The sequence below is a fragment of the Aotus nancymaae genome, unplaced genomic scaffold (genome assembly GCF_030222135.1).
Source record: "Aotus nancymaae isolate 86718 unplaced genomic scaffold, 86718_ANA_hifiasm-v0.15.2.pri h1tg000002l, whole genome shotgun sequence".
NCBI classification, from domain to species: domain Eukaryota; kingdom Metazoa; phylum Chordata; class Mammalia; order Primates; family Aotidae; genus Aotus; species Aotus nancymaae.
In genome coordinates this window covers 19,751,866-19,771,670 of record NW_026988413.1, presented here as the reverse complement: position 1 = coordinate 19,771,670, position 19,805 = coordinate 19,751,866, and the positions used below count along the sequence as shown (strand labels likewise).

Genomic DNA, 19,805 nt, shown 5'->3' with positions numbered 1-19,805 from the left:
GATGAAAAAGAATGGTAGAAAAGTTGGTGGCTATAGGATTCGTTATAATCTTTTCTCTTTCTTTATTTGCTTGAAAATTTCCATAACAAAAAGGGTTTCTTAACCTTTAGAAAAGTAAACTTTGCCGTACACACTGGTATTATCTCTGATTCTCCTAACTGGTGTGTCCGCAGACTTCCAAATTCCCACACCACTAGGTTATTCTACACACTCTTGCTAGCTGTTTCTTTCTAAAATACTATTTTCTTTTACTCTATCACTCCTTTGCTTAAAAGGAACTCTGCTACTTCAAGATAAAGTTCATGGCTATAAAAAAAAAAAAAAAAATCCCTCCACAGTCAGGCCTGAGCAATTGTGTGTTCACCTCCTATCTACTCTCTGCATAAACTCTGCACTTCAGTTAAACTAGACTCACAGTTCCATGGATATAGTTTTGGACACAGTACCTATGCCTGTATGCCATTCTCCTGCCTGCTACTCTCTCTCTCTCTCCTCCACAGACCTAAATATCACCCATTTTTACAAAGCAGAACAAAACTCATCTTCTTAATGGAGCTCCCCCTTTCTAATAAGATTCTTAAGAGTAAGGATCATGTATTTTATTGCAATGTCTACTAGCCTTCCTCATACAATCGAGGTTTTCAACGGAAAGCTGTGGATTTAACTGAATGAATGTTTAATATAAAGCCTTGGAGAGATTACAGAATTTTAGAAAAAAAATTAAAATAGAAATGTTAAAGAGATTTAAAAATAAAAACTGGAATTCAGTACACTTGAATTTCAAATAGCAATACTATATTTAATTTGTTTTGTCACCTTGGGTAGCTCATTTAACATATCTTGGCATTTGGTTCTAAAATATAAAATGAAGCACTAGGCTCCTCATTTTTTAATATGTAGATACTATACTTGCCTCTGGAAAAAAATATCCCAAGGGTTTCCATAGACTATAATTTTATTCCTAAACATTACTCATCAACAGAGGCTAAACTTTATATAAAACACACAAAGCAAAACAGTATCCCTGATCCACCAGTTTTTAAATAAACCTGAGTCAACGAGAATGAATTACATGATGAGTCTGGAGACCACAGGAAGTAGGAACACCATATCATTTAAAGACATTGAATTTGACAAGTATTTCCTAAAGTGCCTGCACCCTAAAGGAAGTACAGTCTCTCTTCCCATAGCATTAAAAATCTGCCATCCCAGAACTTGAAGCTAGCCGTCAAGGATGTACAGTACAAAGGCAGAAACATTTTATTTCAAAGATTATGACCTTGTCAAGAAACCACTAAGTGTTCCCTGAATACTGAAACAGAGACTCACAAGGACAGGAAGTGCATTGGGGAGAACACAGAAAGAGATTAGATATTAAGAGACTAAATTCTACTTTCCCTTAAGAAAAGAATGTTGCTCTCTAAGCAGGCCTGTGTATTCAGGAAGGTCATGACTCACAGTCTGCCTTCCAGGTTGGAAGTGGCAGGAATCTTAACCAAACCATGAAGCCTGTACAGTTTGCCCTTACATTGACTCTCTGAAAATGCACAGGCTGGAAGGGAACACAGTTGTATAAGAATCAGCTATACCCACCACTAGTACTCAGTGAAACTTGGGAGAGCACCTATCAACGAGAATATCATTAGCACATGAATGAGGAGGCAACATTCCTGCTCTAGAACTTTGATTTCATTAGGATGGGGAGGCTGGTTCCATGAGAGAGCCCAGTGCAGGAAAGAGATGGGTCAATGGGACGAACTGTGGAAGCTAAGCATAGGGCCTTGGGAATGAGTGAGCAGAGGTCATAGAACCCAAAGACTAGTCTGGGGAGAAAAGCAAGAAGCAGCAGTTCATTTTTCTCAGCACTGGCCCAGCAGCACCAGAGTCCTGGCAGTTACCTGAGGTTTCTTCACCTTAATGATCCAAGTGGGCGGGACAATAACAGCAGCATGAGCCCCCAGGGAGCAGGGTTCCTCAATGTGATGCAGCATGAAGCAGGTCACCTTATTGTGAAACTGAAGAGAAAAATAGGCCAGTAAACAATTCTGGTCAAAGAGAAATGCTGCAGCAAGAATGGATAAATATGCATACACGCGCACACGCACACACACACACGCACACTCGTTGCATGCACAGAAACACATACGCATGCACACATGCACAATGGGCATGTACACACTGAGGACATGCTTTCCTCATCACCACCCAGCCCGCCCCAGGAGCTTAGAGACCAGACTTTGAATTTATTCCAGTTTACAAACTTGTAACACTGTAACAAGAAATCGGGCTAGCAGGATGGAGCCTGCTAAAACTTTCTAATTGTTGAATGGAATATTTACATAAAAGTGTTAGAGTCTTGGAGGGTTCTATTAATCCTGATTTCACACAAAATTTTCGCACATATTTCCCTTGACCTGTGTTGGCCATGGATTTGGTTGATTTAAGGTAATGTTGAGAAGGAAATGAACAGGCAGAAAGGCAATGCCTACCACCTGCCTTTCCTTTTCCTATCATAGATACAAATCCTCCCAGGTTGTCTTTCCAGTTTAGAGAAGGCAGAAGAGAAGCATGATGTCTCTTCTACAGAGCTGAAAATCCCAGAGGTAACAAAGTACAAAGAGATTGCTTCTGTTGGGTTTGTCTAGGGCTGCTAAAAAAAAAAAAAACAATGAGCCTATTACTATTGGCAAGTCTAAAGTGACTTTTTCTTTTGAAAGGAAGTGAATGTAGGCTAGCAATCATAACAATACCACAGTATTAGGGTCTTAACTCTATATTCCAACAGTGACTCTCGGGCTGGTAACCTCAGACCAGTCAAGTTTTCAACCATCTTTTGTGTGACTATAAAGTGACAGTGATGTGCAATAACACTCATTTTTCTAAAAAAAAAAAGGAAACTAAAATCAACATCACACAATAATTATAGGTCTTAAGTTTTAATTATAGTGATTTTTTAAAATGTAACCTCAGTTTCTTATTAGATTATGCTTCACATAACTATATAATTTATCATTTTAACTGGAGCAATTTTAAAAGTAAAAAATATCACTGATAATCATCACATTGAAACAACAAACACAAATTAGGACTGTCTCAAAAAAACTGGCAAATATGGCCACCCTAATTACATTACATAACATTAGAGAGATTTTTGTTTTCATTTCTGCATGTCTTCAAGATCTGCTGTGATCTAGTGGCTAATTATTAATCAAGCAATTGTGTATAAAATAAAATAATTAATAAGTCTGCCTGCCACCAGTTATTTGTGATCTGCAAACAAATATACCAGAAAATGTTATTAACATTTGAATACCTTTTTTTTTTGAGACAGAGTCTCGCTCTGTCACCAGGTGCCAGGCTGGAGTGCAGTGGCGCGATCTCGGCTCACTGCAACCTCCGCCTCCCAGGTTCAAGCAATTCTCCTGCCTCAGCCTCCCAAGTAGCTGGGACTACAGGAGCATGCCACCACGCCCAGCTAACTTTTTTGTATTTTTAGTAGAGACGGGTTTCACCATGTTGCCAAGGATGGTCTCGATCTCTTGACCTCGTGATCCGCCCGCCTCAGCCTCCCAAAGTGCTGGGATTACAGGCTTGAGCCACGACGCCTGGCCTGAATACCTTTTTTTAAAAATTCCTCTTTTTTTTTTTCTTGGCAATTCAAATAAACTCTCAAATGCATGACCACTGCCCTTCTAAAATATTTGGGATCGAGGAGTTTGCCTATGTCAAGTCTCTCAATGTATACTTGAGTGATCTCCACTCTAGAGACTCAGAGGTACATCCAAGATTGTACAGCTTTTAAATGGTGGAATCAAAACCCCAACCCAGGAAACCCAGGTCCCAAAATATTCTTTCTCCTGCACCATTAAGGGTCACTTATTTGTTTCTTGTTAGACATCAAATGTCCTACAAGCAGTTGACCTGGACTGTTAAAACATATCACCACTGTAATTTGTGTTCAAATCTTTTGTATCTATCGTCCCTGCAAAAATCACCTTCTACAATGTGGGAAATTGGGAAATTCAAAGAGAGGTGGCACTGACCAAAGCTGTACCACCATGGTCAGGTGAAAGCTGTCCTTTGTCGTGATTCAGTGGACTATAGGTTAACAGAAAGAGCACACATGTTCAAGTGGAATTGAGTTTCCAAATTAATTGAACCTGGAGAGACCATCTCACCACAGCCAGTCCTAGCACACCACTGCCCAGGAGGCTGCCCCACCAGATTAGAAGAACCAGGAGCAAAGGTAGCAGCACTGGGGACCCCTGGACTGCAAATGGAGATATTGCCCTGATGGTACAGAGTTTCATTCAAGAACTAGGATGGCCTTATATTTGTGCACACATTCTTAAACAGATGTGCAATGATTATTTGTATAACAACTAACTGAAAGTAAATGAAAATGCCAGGAATAAAAAATATGTCAGGATCATGATGCAGCAACACTGAGCTTTCCAGACCACCACACTTCTAGCTAGTGACAGCAGGTTCTTCTGACATGTAGGGGGTAGGAATATTATTAGATTAAACTGCATGGAACTGCCAACTTTTAAATGGTTTTCACCCATGAAATGTCAATTTCATATGTTTCAACTAAATGAGTCTGTGCCAGCCCTACGGCCTGTGTGGCTAGTTTAGCATGATGTGTGTAGTGGCATGAGTTTTCTGCAAACCTTTAACCTCACCAAAACACCACAGCCTTTTCTTTGCAGGTCCCCTGTGCAAGGAAGGGATTATATATTCCAACTTATTCAAAAGAATAGGGAGATTGAGAGATTATAACAGACATCTGCAAACTTTTTCTATAAGGCACAGGGAGTAAATATTTTAGGCTTATGGGACCATCTGCCTCTGTTGCAATTATTCAGCTTTGCCACTGTAGCACAAAAGCACCTGTAGAAAATATATAAATGCAAAAACAGCCACAGACAATATAGAAGTAACTGGGCATGGCTGCATTCCAATGAAACTTTATTTACAAAAATAGACGGCAGCCAGACTTGACCTATGAGCTGTAGTCTGCCAACACCAGGATTAGACTATACGTTATCTGGTAAAAGAAATAACAGGTACACTGGCAAACAAACAAGAAAATGTAGCATCTTGTAGAGACAGAGGAATTAGGCGCTAAATAAAGTGGGAAAAAAAGGTAGATGAAGAAAAGTAAATAGGGACATTACCATCAGATCCTAATGCATACATATGTTCAAATGTGAGAAAGAGCTACATTTCAATGAGCATACAGACAACATCCAAACCTAAAAAAGCATACAAGAACCACTCTTCTTATCCTCACACTTAGCCCCAAAATAAAAATTCACGCACATCAAAACCAGAAGAAGCAGGATTCCTGTCCACCTGTGTTGGAGGGACACCTCTTATGTCGTACATGTCTTTGCTTCTGATGTTGCACCTTCCTACCATAGGAGGAGCTCTCAACAATACAGAGGCATGGGGTCGGGGTGGGTGATGTGATCTAGGAGTGAGAAGCCTTCAATTCTAGTCCTAGTATTAGAATTAGGAGAGGATTTTCGAGTCTTTGATTCCAAGCCTCAATGTATATAAAATACAGAAGCTAATTTATCTCTCTAGTGTATCCCAGCTCATCTATACTATTGTTCCATAGTTTCCATTTGTCTTTCTTCCTCCAAGGGCCCTATATGAGAAAAGCAATACATTAAATGAGGAATGCCTTCTACTTACGGGAGGAACTCAAGTAATGACATAAGCATATTTTGACAAAATATGAGCCATTGCTTTATTTGATCTCAAACTTACCGCCTGCTTGCACCAGGAACAGCTGATAGCCACAATCTCTTTACTGTGGAAGGAGAACTTTTGCTGGAAGCCCTGGGATATTGGGACAAGAGACAGAGAATTTAAAACCACCTCAGTTACAGCACACATTTGCCCTCCTGAAGTTCAGTGAAGTGACTAAGGTCAGAACTGTCACTGAAGGTGAGGAGAACTGCAAATGCCATGTGAAGCACCACACTCTCCACTCTCTGCCTGCAGTGACACTCTATGCCTGAAGCATTCTGAGTGTGAGAGAGAAGAGGTGCTGGTATTTCTTAGACCACAAACTACTCAAAGTCAGCCACACCAAAAAAAGCTTTATGAAAAAATAAATGTAGTTCTGATACGTTTTTATTATAAGCAAAGGAAAAGCCACTATTGGTTCACATGGTGCTGTATAACAATAATCATTCATCTCAGAGGCTCTGTACAACTTTATCACCTAAGAACCCAGAAAGAAAGAAATGAAATATCAGAGAGACAATAACCAGAAGTCAGGGTCTGGGAGAAGTCCAAAGGTATAGTAGTAAATTCAGCCACTTTCATAAGTCCCTTGAGATGTCTGCACTCAAAACAAGCAGCTTTTAATGTTTATTCTTTATCAGGAAGCAGCAATGAAATCAATGAAATGGTAAACCCTGTCTTCTTAAAGGAACAAGCTGAATTACTTTTCCATCAAGAACAGAGGAGGTGATTTTGGCTGCTGCTGTCCCTAGATAATGGCCAGAGAGAAGTATGTAGCATTGCTCAAAGAATTTTTTTAGCCTTCCCAAAGCTCATCCATTTCCCTCTGCCTGTGAAATTTAAACCCAAACCAAAATTTCAAAGCAACCAGAAAAAATGTTAAAATGGAGCTTTTGTAAGGTGATCAAAAGAAAACAGAAAGATGTAATAGCCAGGAAAGCTATCCAAGGCACTGGCTAAATAAGTCTTCCTTAAGATGTACAGACAATTTTAAGTAGAAAATCAATTACCACATTATTAAATGATGTCCCAGTGGCAACCATCATCCCTGCCCATCTGCAGTACTTTGTATGCCACTGGGCATTTTCTCCTTTTGAGCCTCTCTTCTCTCTTGATTTCCTAATACACCATTCCAGCTCTCTTCCGCCTCTCCACTCATCTGTATGTGCACAGAAGACCAGGACTGGTTTCACTACTTTTGCTCCAACCTCAAATACCACTTTCAGAGACATGACGTTAACATCAGACTCTCCTGGGTTTTAAAAAATGTATCCATCAATACCTCCTTCTCAAAAATCTAAGTGATATTTTCACTCCCTCTTCAGAAAAAAGTTAACATAGCAAGCCTGAGACTCCTTAGAAAGGCTGCTTGCGGCCGGGGGCGATGGCTCACACCTGTAATCCCAGCACTTTGGGAGGCTGAAACGGGAGGATCGCCTGAGGTCAGGGGTTCAAAACCAGCCTGGTCAATATGGTGAAATCCCATCTTTACTAAAAATACAAAACTTAGCTGGGTGTGGTGGCACGTGCCTATAACCCCAGCTACTCAGGAGGCTGAGTCAGGAGAATCGCTTGAACCCGGGAGATGGAAGTGGCAGTGAGCCGAGATTGTGCGACTGCCCTCCAGCCTGGCTGACAGAGCAAGATTCAGTCTCAAAAAATAATAATAATTAAAAAATGCAAAGTAAAGAAAAGCTGCTTGCAAGGTTTGTCCTTGGTTGGCATCTGGGAACCTGGATTTCAGGAGGGTTCTCCAATTCCCAGCACAGTTAAGAGTATCTCACTGGGCCTAAATTGTTTGCACAGGCTGGGCACAGTGCCTCATGCCTGTAATTCCAGCACTTTGGGATGCTGAGGTAGGCAGTTTGTTTGAGGCCAGGAGTTTGTGACAGGCCTAGGCAACATAGTAGGCAACATTGTCTCTATATTAAAAATTAAAACAAAAAAAAAAAGAAACTTTTTGCACAAACAATGTAGCTTATGCTGAGTATCTGCTGTCCTTCTGGAAGTCTGGAATTTTATTATGTGCAATGCAGAGGGTGCTTATGTGAAAAAACCTCAATAAAAACCCTGGACACTGAGTCTCTAATTCGGCAGGTAGACGATATGACAATATTCCTTCCACATGTGTGTCACAGTACATTGCTGGAGGAATTAAGCGCATCCTGTGTGACTCTGCAGGGAGGGAACTCTTAGAAGCCTGTGCCTGGCTTCCTCCAGACTTTGCTCCATGAGCGCCTCCCTTTGCTGATTTTACTTTGTATCTTTGTGTTGTAATAAACTATAGATGTTAGCACTATAGGCTGAGTCCTGTGAGTCCTCCTAGTGAATCACTGAACCTGGGGTGGTCTTAAGGACCCCTGATATGCTCCTCTCCTCCCAGATAATGACTCTTGCTATTTCTTCTTCTGTCAATGACAGTATCTTTTCCCCAAGAGAAAAAGTGCATGTGAGACACACACATGGACTTAAGCACTGCATCAGGTTTGATGTCCATGTGTTTACTACTGCAGGGCCAGCAACAGCCCCCACAGCCCCCAGCACCTGAGAGTTACAACTGCCTAACGGGAATAGCTTATAAGAGGACACAGAGTCTAGGGGGCCAAAGGGTTAGGTATGCAGGTCTTTTCAAAGATGATGCCAAACTGTTCAATATGAAATAAGATGGCACCAAAACTGCAGAAATGACTTCACATTGCAGCCTTTTGAAAACGTCCTCATAATCCCCCAAGCCATTTTTCAGAGAACAAAAAAGAGATAGATAAAACTCCTCTTTAGAGCTATAGTTACACTTTGCAGCTACTGTGTGAAGAAAGAAAAGAGCAGCAGAAGCTAGGGTATGACCCAAGTGTCTCTGTCCAGCTCAGTATTACACTCTGCTGATGGTCACCTCCCATCTGGATTTTCGCTCCATTTTCTAACTTGTCCCTTTACTGATAGTCTGTTTCTCCCTTTATTCCTCACTCTATCCTGGGCACTGCACCAGGTTAAATGATGCTTTCTAAGTTTCTGCCTCCCATTCAAAATACTTAAATGACACTTCTTTCCTTACAGATTAACAGAATAAACTCTTCATGCCACCCATAATCTTCCCATCAATTTTTCAACATCTGTCTTCCACTCCTTTGTATTACAAATTCCTGCCCATAATGAGACAGGTCTACTTATATCCACAATACGCTTTATTCTTTTATAGTTCTTTTAATTTATTTATTTATTTTTGGCTCTTTCCTCATTCTCAAAACACCTTCTAGAAACCTACCCCCATTTCATAGGCAGTATCTAAATTTTGCTTCCACTAAAAAATCTACAAGAGTCTTCCAAAATCCCCTCAACTCACAGTGATCTCTCCTCATACAGGCCTTGCCATCTATATCGACCCTTGCCATTGTAAATTAGCTGTCCTATGTGGCTGCTTATTTTGTGTGCACATGTATTATCTCTCCAAAGGAATTATAAGCTCTTTGAAGGGAGTCAGTCCTTGTATAGTTCTTAGCAACTTGGCATAGTTCTTTGAACATCATAGGCATGTCGTGATATTTTCTAATTAATTGAACAAAAAGTTGCTGCTACTCTCTAATGATCTAATTACAAACTTCATGCTATTCAGACATTTTAAGCCTTACCCAAGCCACCTGAAAATATGTCTCCTCACAGCATTCTTCCAGGCAAAAAAACTAACCCCTACAGGCTGGGCATGGTGACTCGTGCCTGTCATCCCAGCACTTTGGGAGGCTGAGGTGTGCGGATCACAAGGTCAGGAGTTCAAGACCAGCCTGGCCAATATGGTGAAAACCCATCTCTACTAAAAATACAAAAATTAGCTGGACATGGTGATGGGCACGTGTAGCTCCCAACTACTTGGGAGACTGAGGCAGGAGAATCACTTGAACCCAGGAGGCGGAGGTTGCAGTGAGCCAAGATCACACCACTGCACTCCAGCCTGAAGAACAGAGTGAGACTCTGTCTGAAAACAAAACAAAAAACCTAAACACTACAGACACTGCAGAGATGGCAGGATTGTAATATTGATTTTTAAGTCTACAATATTGAAATGCTGCATGGCTAAAAATCAATACAGTAGAATTCATGGCATGACAGCAGTAGCAGCCACAACTAGAGGTCTGCTAAATGTTATAGTTTTAAATGTATAATTGTAAGTCTTAAATGCAGGACACCATTCCCTCCACTTAGATATCAGATGGCTGTGCATCAAACAGAAGCTGAGGAGAGATGGCAAAGCTCAGAATCGTTCTTGGATCTTCTTGTTGGCTGAGTGATCTTAGGCAAATCGTTTAACTCTTCTAACTTCCTCTTTCATGTGAAAATGGGAATAATAATACAAACTTCTCCTATAATACTAAGTGGTTATAAGCATCAAATGAGGCCATGCATTTAAAACTCTTTACAACACTTTACTTATTTATGTATTTAATGTGTTTTTATATAAAACTAAGGAGTGCTTTTATTGCCAAGATCTATCAACAGGAGCCTCCTCTACCATCTTGCTGAGAAAGCTTTCTAGTGTCTAATATGTAACTATGTGATGCTCTACTAATGATACAGGGTGAGTGTATTCAGCCCCACCTCATTACTAAATATTAGCCCTCAGGCTTCTGGGAGAGAACAGATACAATCCACTGTGGTATTGACAGGCAGAGCAATACCAGAAACAAACAAGGCCAATCACAATTGGGGCACTGGGTACTATGCTTATGCAGTATTGTGGCGGGACCCTGGGCAATGAGCCTGGGGGTAATGAACTCTGTGCTTTGTTTTGGATTCTGGTCTCACAGACTCACAGCAACCATGGCTTCAGGCTTATCATCTAACGCAGAGACATAAATAGAGCACATCAGAGCCTTCATGGACCAAGTTCCCATAAACCAGCTGCTATGGGAAGACATTGGCCAGGCTCTCAGCATGCCAAAAGAACCAGATTCCAAATTACTCATTTTTAAATGTTGGCCCAAATCTGCTATTATGGTACTGACAGATGCCCTGACTGAAGTTCAACTGATTCTATGATTTTTTAAGAGCTGTTTAGTTCAGCACTGTCAAAGAGGAAAATAGGGATGGGAGGCCAGATGCTTTGGATCCAACTGACTTCAGAATTAAAAATACCAAGAACATTGAGGAATAAGGTCATTTTTGTGTTCTTTGAGATTTTTCAATCAAATTGAGCCTTTGGAATAAAGTTTAAACCAGATTTATTCTGAGTACTAAAGCTTTGTTGCCTTCTGATTTCTTCTGCCATCTAGGGCAGGTACCAACTGACACTCAGTTTTACAGCCTTGGCTGAAACCAGAAAAAAAGGGCTTGACTTAAAATAAGCTGAATTTATTTCATCTTTTCTGTATTTAACTTTGTTAGGGGTGAGAGAATATTCTGACCATAGGCTGATTCTCTGTTTGATTTGATCCAACACAAGAGCTAATATTCCTCCTGCCTCCAAAACTTCAAACAACAAAATAAACCTCTCCATATCCACTAGCATGTCCAAGGCTCATAAAGTATTACAAAGGATAAACCCATGGAATTATCAAATAAGACTGACTCAATTTGCTTTCATTAATATTTATCTTAAAACATAGAACTCCAAACATTTCTGCACAAATACTTCCTATGATTTTTGAAAAAAAAAGCACTTTTACACATTTTATATTTCATTTCTAAAATGTTTATCATATGTTTAAATAATGGCAAAGTTAAATTTCTAGCAAAATAAGACTAAAATTTTAATATAAAACTGTTAGACCACCTATAAAGGTATCCTATGGGACAGAATAACATAGTGATTTGGTACTCACTAGTATAAAAGAAAATGTTTTCATTTTCACTTTGCTAGAAGACCGTAATCCCAGCACTTTGGGAGTCCGAGGCGGGTGGATCACAAGGTCAAGAGATCGAGACCATCCTGGTCAACATGGTGAAACCCCGTCTCTACTAAAAATACAAAAAATTAGCTGGGCATGGTGGCGCGTGCCTGTAATCCCAGCTATTCAGGAGGCTGAGGCAGGAGAATTGCCTGAACCCAGGAGGCGGAGGTTGCGGTGAGCCGAGATCGCGCCATTGCACTCCAGCCTGGGTAACAAGAGCGAAACTCCGTCTCAAAAAAAAAAAAAAAAAAAAAAAAAACTGGTTGTGGGGTTTCAATGTAACCATTTCCAACCCATCAAAGTTGATAAGCAACTGTGATGTTTCGGCATCTCACCAGTGGAAGCAGATAAGCAACTGAGACCTTCGCTCAACCCAGGTACAGACCCACACCAACCTAATTGAAAACTTTTTTGACTGATTAAAAGTGGCATTTGTTTTAACCAACTATCTACTGACTTATGGACTATTTCCATCTCATCCAGAGTGTAGCCTTCAGTCTTTAGTAAAACCCACCAAAAACCAAATCCCTAATACATACACAAATTATTGGCTTTTTCCTTCAACAAATTATTCAGCCCAGTTTTTCACAGATACGTGTGTGTGTACCCTTGCCTGGTAACATGATTAATGTGAATCCTTGAAAATTAGGCTGGTTTGATAATATGCCTTTTACTTAGTTTTCCCACAGTATAAAAATGGTAACATAATATTCTAGATTTGGTAAAACTGGAGTTTATTTACTCATAGAAAACCTAAGTTACCTGAATTTCCTAAATTTTCTACACAAATTTTACTAGTCCTAAGTTAAAATTGTTATAAATATTTAAGATCTTCAAAATGTAAACATATATTGGATTATAATAAACAATATCTTTATAATTTTTGACAGTGCTAAAAATTATGTGACTTAGATAGTTACTTTATTTAAATCATCTTTGAAAAGTCTAAATGCTTGTGTCTTGGATTTAATTCCAATACCATTTATGGATTTAATAAAAGGCTCTGAAAGTCTGTCAGTGCCCTTATTGTCCATAATATTTTCTTATTCTAGGGGAATCATGGATTCATGCCCATAGATTGATATTTTATTAAATTCCTCTATTCTAATATTGTTGGTAATCACAATATATTATTAATCAAAGCCAATCACCCCCATCATCCTGAGAAAGGTTTTGCTTTTTCCATTCATTTATCTGAAGGCTCCTGCTACAAGCTATAGATCATTCAGTCTTCTGGGGAAAAACATCAAAAATTTAAGGCACAAGATTCTTAGTACAACTGAACAACTCTTACCACAAATGTATCATATGGTATGAAAAAACAGACATAATTTCCACGACATCTTCATTTCAGATGCAGATGCCTTTATGGAATTAGACAACTTAACCCAAGACCTTGGAATTGAGAGAGATACCTATAACAATGGCAACCGATTTACATTTTAATTTACATTAACTATTTTTAGCTATGATATTTATATTTCAAATTGCTATGACTATCCAGATTCTAGGAAAAAAATACTTTATTCAGATAGTTAGTGTTATATTCAATAAGGCCAAAATTATATATGAACCTTTACCTGTTGGGTTTACATCTTTGTCCGAAAACACCAGGAAGGTTTCTTTATGAAAATATTATCTTAGTGATGCAACTAGCTACAATTATGATAATGCAGAACCATGAAAATTAATTTCCATCTCTGATTAACTCATAATTAATAACCTTACCAATAAAAATTATCATTTTAATGCCAATAATATTTGCCAAGCAGGGTTTTTTTAAAAACCAAAAAGAAAAGACTAGTTAAAATAGTTTAAATATTTTTGAAAGATAGGATTGATGCTAACAGAGTTACCAATGACAAATTAGTTAAGCCATCTGACCGATAATCTTGCTGATGGTGTGACATTACAGGAAATAGTTGGTTTTACTCTTTACCCTGAGCATTGATAGCGGAAAATGCTCTTTTGCTAGTAGAATTAGCTACACTTCCTTTTTGTGTAAACATAGACTATTTCACTATACTAACTCCCAGACAACTGAGAAGGAGACTTTAAAATTCCCCAGAATTACTCAGATTGTGCCCCTCCTTGCTTCATGAATTTATGTCAAGGTGATATAAGCATGTAATATATGCCTTAGACAAAGAAAGGAGTCTGCTCTCTAGAAAGAGTTTTGACTTCACTTCAGGGTTTTACTACATCTCCTCTTCCCAGTGGTATCTCAAATGATCTAATAATCTTTCCAGAGCAATGTGCCTGATCAGGGAAAGTGAAGAGAATGCTAAGAGAGAAAAATACTACATCTCAAAAGAACTAGCTGCAGGACCTAACCAATATGTACCAGCAGAAATGGGAGAGTGTCAGGGGACTGGATCCTGAGGGTGAAGGATAAAGAAGGGCAGAACTTAGAGCTGGATAAAGGAGAATTTCCCATTGTGGGGGCACTCATCTACAATAGAGGATTTAACACATTATCAAGAACCCTAGAAGATGATGATAACACTGGGGTGGCTTTTCAAAACTTGAACAAAAAAAAATGAACCATGTTAAGTGAAGTAGAAATGCCTGAATTGCTGTGACAGAGGAAGAGGCAAACCAAATCTCAGAACTGAGCAGGCTAGGGCTGCTATACGAGATACAGCTGAAAAGCCCATCAGTTGACTATGATCTGCCAGAGGCCTAAAGGACACTCTATTTACCAAAGCAGTAAGAAACAGGCTGGTGAGAAGAGTAGCAACATTGTTGGAAAGCTCAGAGGTGGCTCTCCCTCATAGGTTAGCCCTGATGCTAGGAAATGCCTTACAGATTGAGCACTCTGACATTCATTGGAATTACAGAATTCTAAAATAATATGGATTATGTGACAGCACTTAACCATCAAAACAAAGTGGGTGCACTTATTGTAAGACTGAAGTTGTAGCCAAGGGAGCTTGACCTAGAGAGCTATAGAAATGGTTAACATAGCATGAACATCCCTACAAAAAAGATGGATTATCATGGATTATCAGATAAAAGAGATATTTATCAATTAATAGAATCAGAAGACATCAAGAATGGATGATCAAGAGAGAGATGAGGGCAGATGTTGCAATAAAAAGTCATAATCTTTTGCTCTGTTTCTCCACTAAGCCAGTTTTCAAAGATAGAATCCATTGATTGAAGGAAAGCGTAAGTTCCCAGGAGAAGAATCTTACAACAAAGCAAGAGTCTATGGTAACACTTTTCTGGTCTTTAACTAAAAGGACCTACATTCATTTACTTGGGTAGTTATACACTGAGGAGAGAGAAATGTCCAAATATTCTAAAGACTAGAAATGTCCAAATATTCTAAAGACTAATGGACAAATGTACAAGTTGACATGTATACTCTGGGTATGAAGCAGCACCTGGTACCCTATGGAACCAGGTATCTAACAGTCCCCTATTAAAATAAAGATACAAGCTGGGCGTGGTGGCTCATGCCTATAGTCCTAGCACTTTAGGAGGCCAAGGTGGGCAGATCACAAGGTCAGGAGCTTGAGACCAGCCTGGCCAACATAGTGAAACCCTGTCTCAACTAAAAAACACAAAAAAACTAGCCGGGTGCGATGGTGCATGCCTGTAGTCCCAGCTACTCAGGAGGCTGAGGCAGGAGAATCTCTTGAACTGAGGAGGCAGAGGCTGCAGTGAGTTGAGATTATGCCACTGCACTCCAGCCTGGGCAACAGAGTGAGACTCTGTCTCAAAATAAATAAATAAATATGCATGAGGTCCAGCTAAACAAACAAACAAAAAGCAGGAGTCCTAGACCAGGGCTGGTTTTAAGAGAGTCTACTGGTTCCACAAATCCATCAGGATTAATTTTCCTTGTCATCAATTGTGTAAGTGGAAACTGGCACAATCCCAGGACTGGTTTCTTGGTCTGTTGTGTAAGAGGAAGTCCAAGTGAAACTCTCAGACCATCCTTCCAGCCATAACCAAATCAAAATCAATGTCACATTTTCAAGAAGTAACAGGTATTAAATTTATATTGAATTAATTTTAAAAGCTGTGACAATGGTATTGTGTTTATATTTCCAAAATTATCTAAGTGCCCTCTTAAAGACTAAAAGAGGCAGGAAGCAGAGGTAGTGTACCCCAGCATATCCCCATTTAATTCACCGGTTGAGATCCTATAAAACCAGAGATTGGAGAATGGTGCTGAATATCACAAATTCAACCCAGTGTACTCTATTTGCAACCACTGTGCCAAATTTGGAATATTTCAGCCTTAAGTACATGACATGTGGCCACTGATTTGGCAAATGAATGTTTTTCATCCCTCCCTGAAAGGAGGATTCAAAACTATTTGCATTTGCTTGCAGGTTTAACAGTACATTTTTACAGGCATGTACCAGGGCTTTCAACTCTTCTGAATGTTATCTGATGTAATGCAAAGGAACCTGAACTGTGTAAACATTCTGTAAAACATCATTTGGTCCACCATATCAGTGGCATCACGTTAAAACAAATGAGCAAGAAGTGGGAGGTACACTGGAGGTCCTGGTGAGAAAGAGGGTGAGAGATAAGCCCTATGAAGAGTCAGGGGTCCCACCTGTCAATGAAGCTTCTAGGGCTCAGTGGTCCAATGTATACTAGAATATCCTCTCCAATCTAAAGAAAAAAATATTGCATTTCATAATTGTAACCACTAAGAATGAAGCACAGCACTTTATTGGCCTTTCTGGGTTCTGGAGGCAGTATATTCCACATTTAGAAATGTGATCAATTTATTAGATGACATTAAACGCTGCCAGCTTAGAATGGTGCAGGAAACAGTGCAGCACCAGGTCAAGCCTGCAATGAAAGGTTTCCTGTTACTCCATGTGATTAGAAATTTAGGGAAGGGAAAAAGATTCCCTGTGGTGTTTATAACAAGCACCAACAGGAAAAGCAACATAGACTCTAGGATTCTGAAACAAAGTTGTGCTATCTGCAAGACGGAACTATATACCTTTCAAAAGTATTTTCTGGCAGGTTACTGTGCCCTGGTGGAGGAATACCTGGCTGTGAATCACCAGGTGTCATGAGCTGAGTTCTGTCAGATCACTATGTCATAAGGTTGATTGAGCCCAGACTCAATCCACTGTTACAGTAAGTGGGACCATCTGAGATCTGGAACAAGCAGTGCCAGGGATGCAAGAGTAGGTGGTTCAGATCACCTACAGTATCCACTATTATGACATTACCAAGTCTCTCATTCAACTCACCTATGGAAATATTGGAGTACTGAATGACCAGCTCAAAGAGGAGGAAAATGCTGAGACTGGTTCATGCATGGATCAACTTGGTATGTACACTCAGGCCAAAAGTAAACTACTTCTGCACTGAAGCCTACTCAGGAGTACACCTTAGAGACAGGAATAGTAAGAAATCCTCCTCATGGGCATAACATCAAGTGGAGCAACTGAAGCATCCCATTTATGCGAAAAGATAGATGGCTTGACATAAGAATATGTAATGACTTATAGGCAGTGATAAATGGCATGTCTGGTTGGCCACGGCCCTGGAGGAAAACAGGAGGTCTGGGGAAGAGGTATACTGGGAACATATGAAAGTAAGTGCAAAGCATGAAGAATCCTGATATTGCACATTAATTCCTACCAGAAAGCATTCCCCTTTTAAGAACTAAAAACTTAGACATAACACAGATACCATACTGTGTCATGAGCCATCCCACTGATGGATGGTGCAATGGGCTTGTAAGTGCACTACCCATGATGGAGTGATGGATGTTATATATAGGCCCAATAGCCTGGGTGTACAGTCACCAAAACTGAGCCAGCTCCTGCCACTGTTGAATTTCTAACCTGCCAGCAAAAGACACCAAAGCTGAGCACCCGATATGGCACCATCCCTCAGAGAGAACAACCAGCTTCTTTGAGGCAAAGTGATTACAATGAACCTCCTCCACTTTAGAAGGGACAGCAACTCATCTTGACTGGAATCAGTGCATATTCTGGGTATAGGCTTACCTTTCCCTTCTTCAGGGCCTCAATCAGCACCACTATGCCAGGGCTTACAAAATGTTTGACCCACGAACATAGAATCCTGCACAGCAATGTGTCAGACCAAGGACGTTATTTCATGGCATAGAGGTGCAGAAGTATGCATGTGGACCATGATATCCACGGGACCTATCCCAGCCTACACCATCCAGAAACTGCAGGCCTGACAGAGAGATGGAATAACCTTCTGAAAATATAACACTGGCTTCAGCATCGAGAAAATATCCTATGAGCACCATCCACCAGACTCAATATGTATACTCACTAAATCTATGATCATTTCATGGTGATGTATCTCCATGACAAAAATACATAAATACAGAAACCAGTGAGTAGAAGTAGTGGTGGCCATGCCTACTGTGGCCCCCTTAGGGAGTTTGTACTTCAGGTCCCCACGGCTCTGGGCTTTGAGGGTCTAAATCCCCAATGGAGAACTTCTTTGCCATGGGACGTAACAGGAAGCTCTTAAACTTTAAGCTACCACTGCACCCAGTTACTTCAGAATTTTTGTGTTAAGAGACTAGCAGGCACAGAAAGGAGCCAGCATCCTGGCAAGAGTAATTGATCCTGATCGTTAGGCACAGGTCTAGCTGTTCTCTGACAATAGAAGCTGGAAGAATACATCTGGTAAACAGGCAATCCACTGGGGCAGCCTTTGTAATGCTATGAACAATTTTAATAATAAATAGACAACTGCGGCAGCCAAGACCAGGGAATCAGACTGCTGAGAAGTAAGGGTCTTGGTCCCCTACCAGGGAGGTCACCTAGACCAGAAGCACTAGTTGAAAGTGAGGTGAATACAGGACGAGTGGTTGAGGAGAGAGATGATGAATATCAGTAGCAGATGTAAGACCAATAACCATGGGGGCTATAGTTTATCCCATGTCCTTCCTCTTCTGTTTCCCAGGAAATGCAACCAACCAGAATCCTGGAAGAACTGTTCTAAAAATGTATGATACAAAACAAGGGATTCTGAGTAGCACTGGGAATGGGTAGTATTGAATACTGTGGCTTTCAACCCAGATAACTCTGCTTCAGGCCTGAGGCACTCCTCTCATTCCCTCAGTTGAGAGGAGTCTTGGAGGCTGAAGGTTTTCAAATGAGTCACCCTTCCATCTTCAGGAATTCACCGGAGCCTAAAAGAGTCACTCGACACAGCTTGGATATCTGTCCCCTCCAGATCTCATGCTGAAATCTGATCCCCAGTGTTGGAGGTGGGGACTGTTAGGAGGTGTTTGGGTGATGGAGGCAGATCCCCTATGAATGGCATGGTGCTGCACTCACAGCAGTGAGTAAATTCTCACTCCGTTAGTTCTCGTGAGAGCTGATAGTTGGGGGACACCGGCACCTCTCTCCTTTCTCTCCTGCCATGTGATCTCTACCCTCTGGGCTCCTCCTTCCCCCTGTACCATGAGCAGAAGTTTCCTGAAGACTTCACCAGATGCTGGTGCCATGCTTCTTGTACAGCCTGCAGAACTGTGAGCCAAACAAACCTCTTTTCTTTATAAACTACCCAGCTTCAGGTATTGCTTTATAGCAAAACTAAGACATCAACCAACGATAGCCCTCACCCAGATAGCCCCCACCCAGATAGCCCCCAAGGCAGGCAACTCTGAAGGGCTCTTCCAGTTCCCTGTGAAATTGGCTAATGCCTCTGTTGTGACTGTACCAAGGATCAATGCCCCCATCCAGTCAGCCCTGGTGCTTTTACTTCCCTACCAGTGTCACTCCTGAGATCACTCAATAAACTTCAGGCACATAAATCTCACTCTCAGAATCCCTTTCTTGGGAATCCTGAGCTAAAATAATGGTTTGGATCTGAAAACGCAATAATATGCCTTTCTTTTTATTGGAGAAGACCATGAAAAAGGAAACATTTTCCATGCAAAAGGAAAAATTTCCTCTCAACAGTACCACTTGCCTAGTAGATATCAAAATGGAATGCTGTGTTTAACCAAAATTGCTTTTAACCAGCTGAAACTAGTAAACAAGAATTATACCTGTTTACTGACTCTCATCAAAATAAAAAAAACTTTCCTAACCAACTGTTTAACCAACTTGAAGGGACTTTGGGACTTACCTGACTTGTTTAATGAACTGTGGGTGTACTTTTGGATTAACTCTGCCCTATAGGGAG

General features: G+C 40.4%; 1 protein-coding gene across 4 annotated transcripts in view; it reads right to left on the bottom strand.

Annotated features, from left to right (window-relative positions):
• Positions 1-19,805, bottom strand: part of DGKI (diacylglycerol kinase iota) — a 445,642-nt gene that overhangs the window by 221,948 nt on the left and 203,889 nt on the right. For all 4 annotated transcript variants that reach the window (XM_064373122.1, XM_021674149.2, XM_064373130.1 and 1 more), the window contains exons 7-8: positions 5,779-5,850; positions 1,899-2,015 (exon numbers count right to left, since the gene is read on the bottom strand). In XM_064373122.1, the coding sequence (XP_064229192.1) occupies positions 1,899-2,015; positions 5,779-5,850 (189 nt within the window). The remainder of the gene's footprint in view (positions 1-1,898; positions 2,016-5,778; positions 5,851-19,805) is intronic.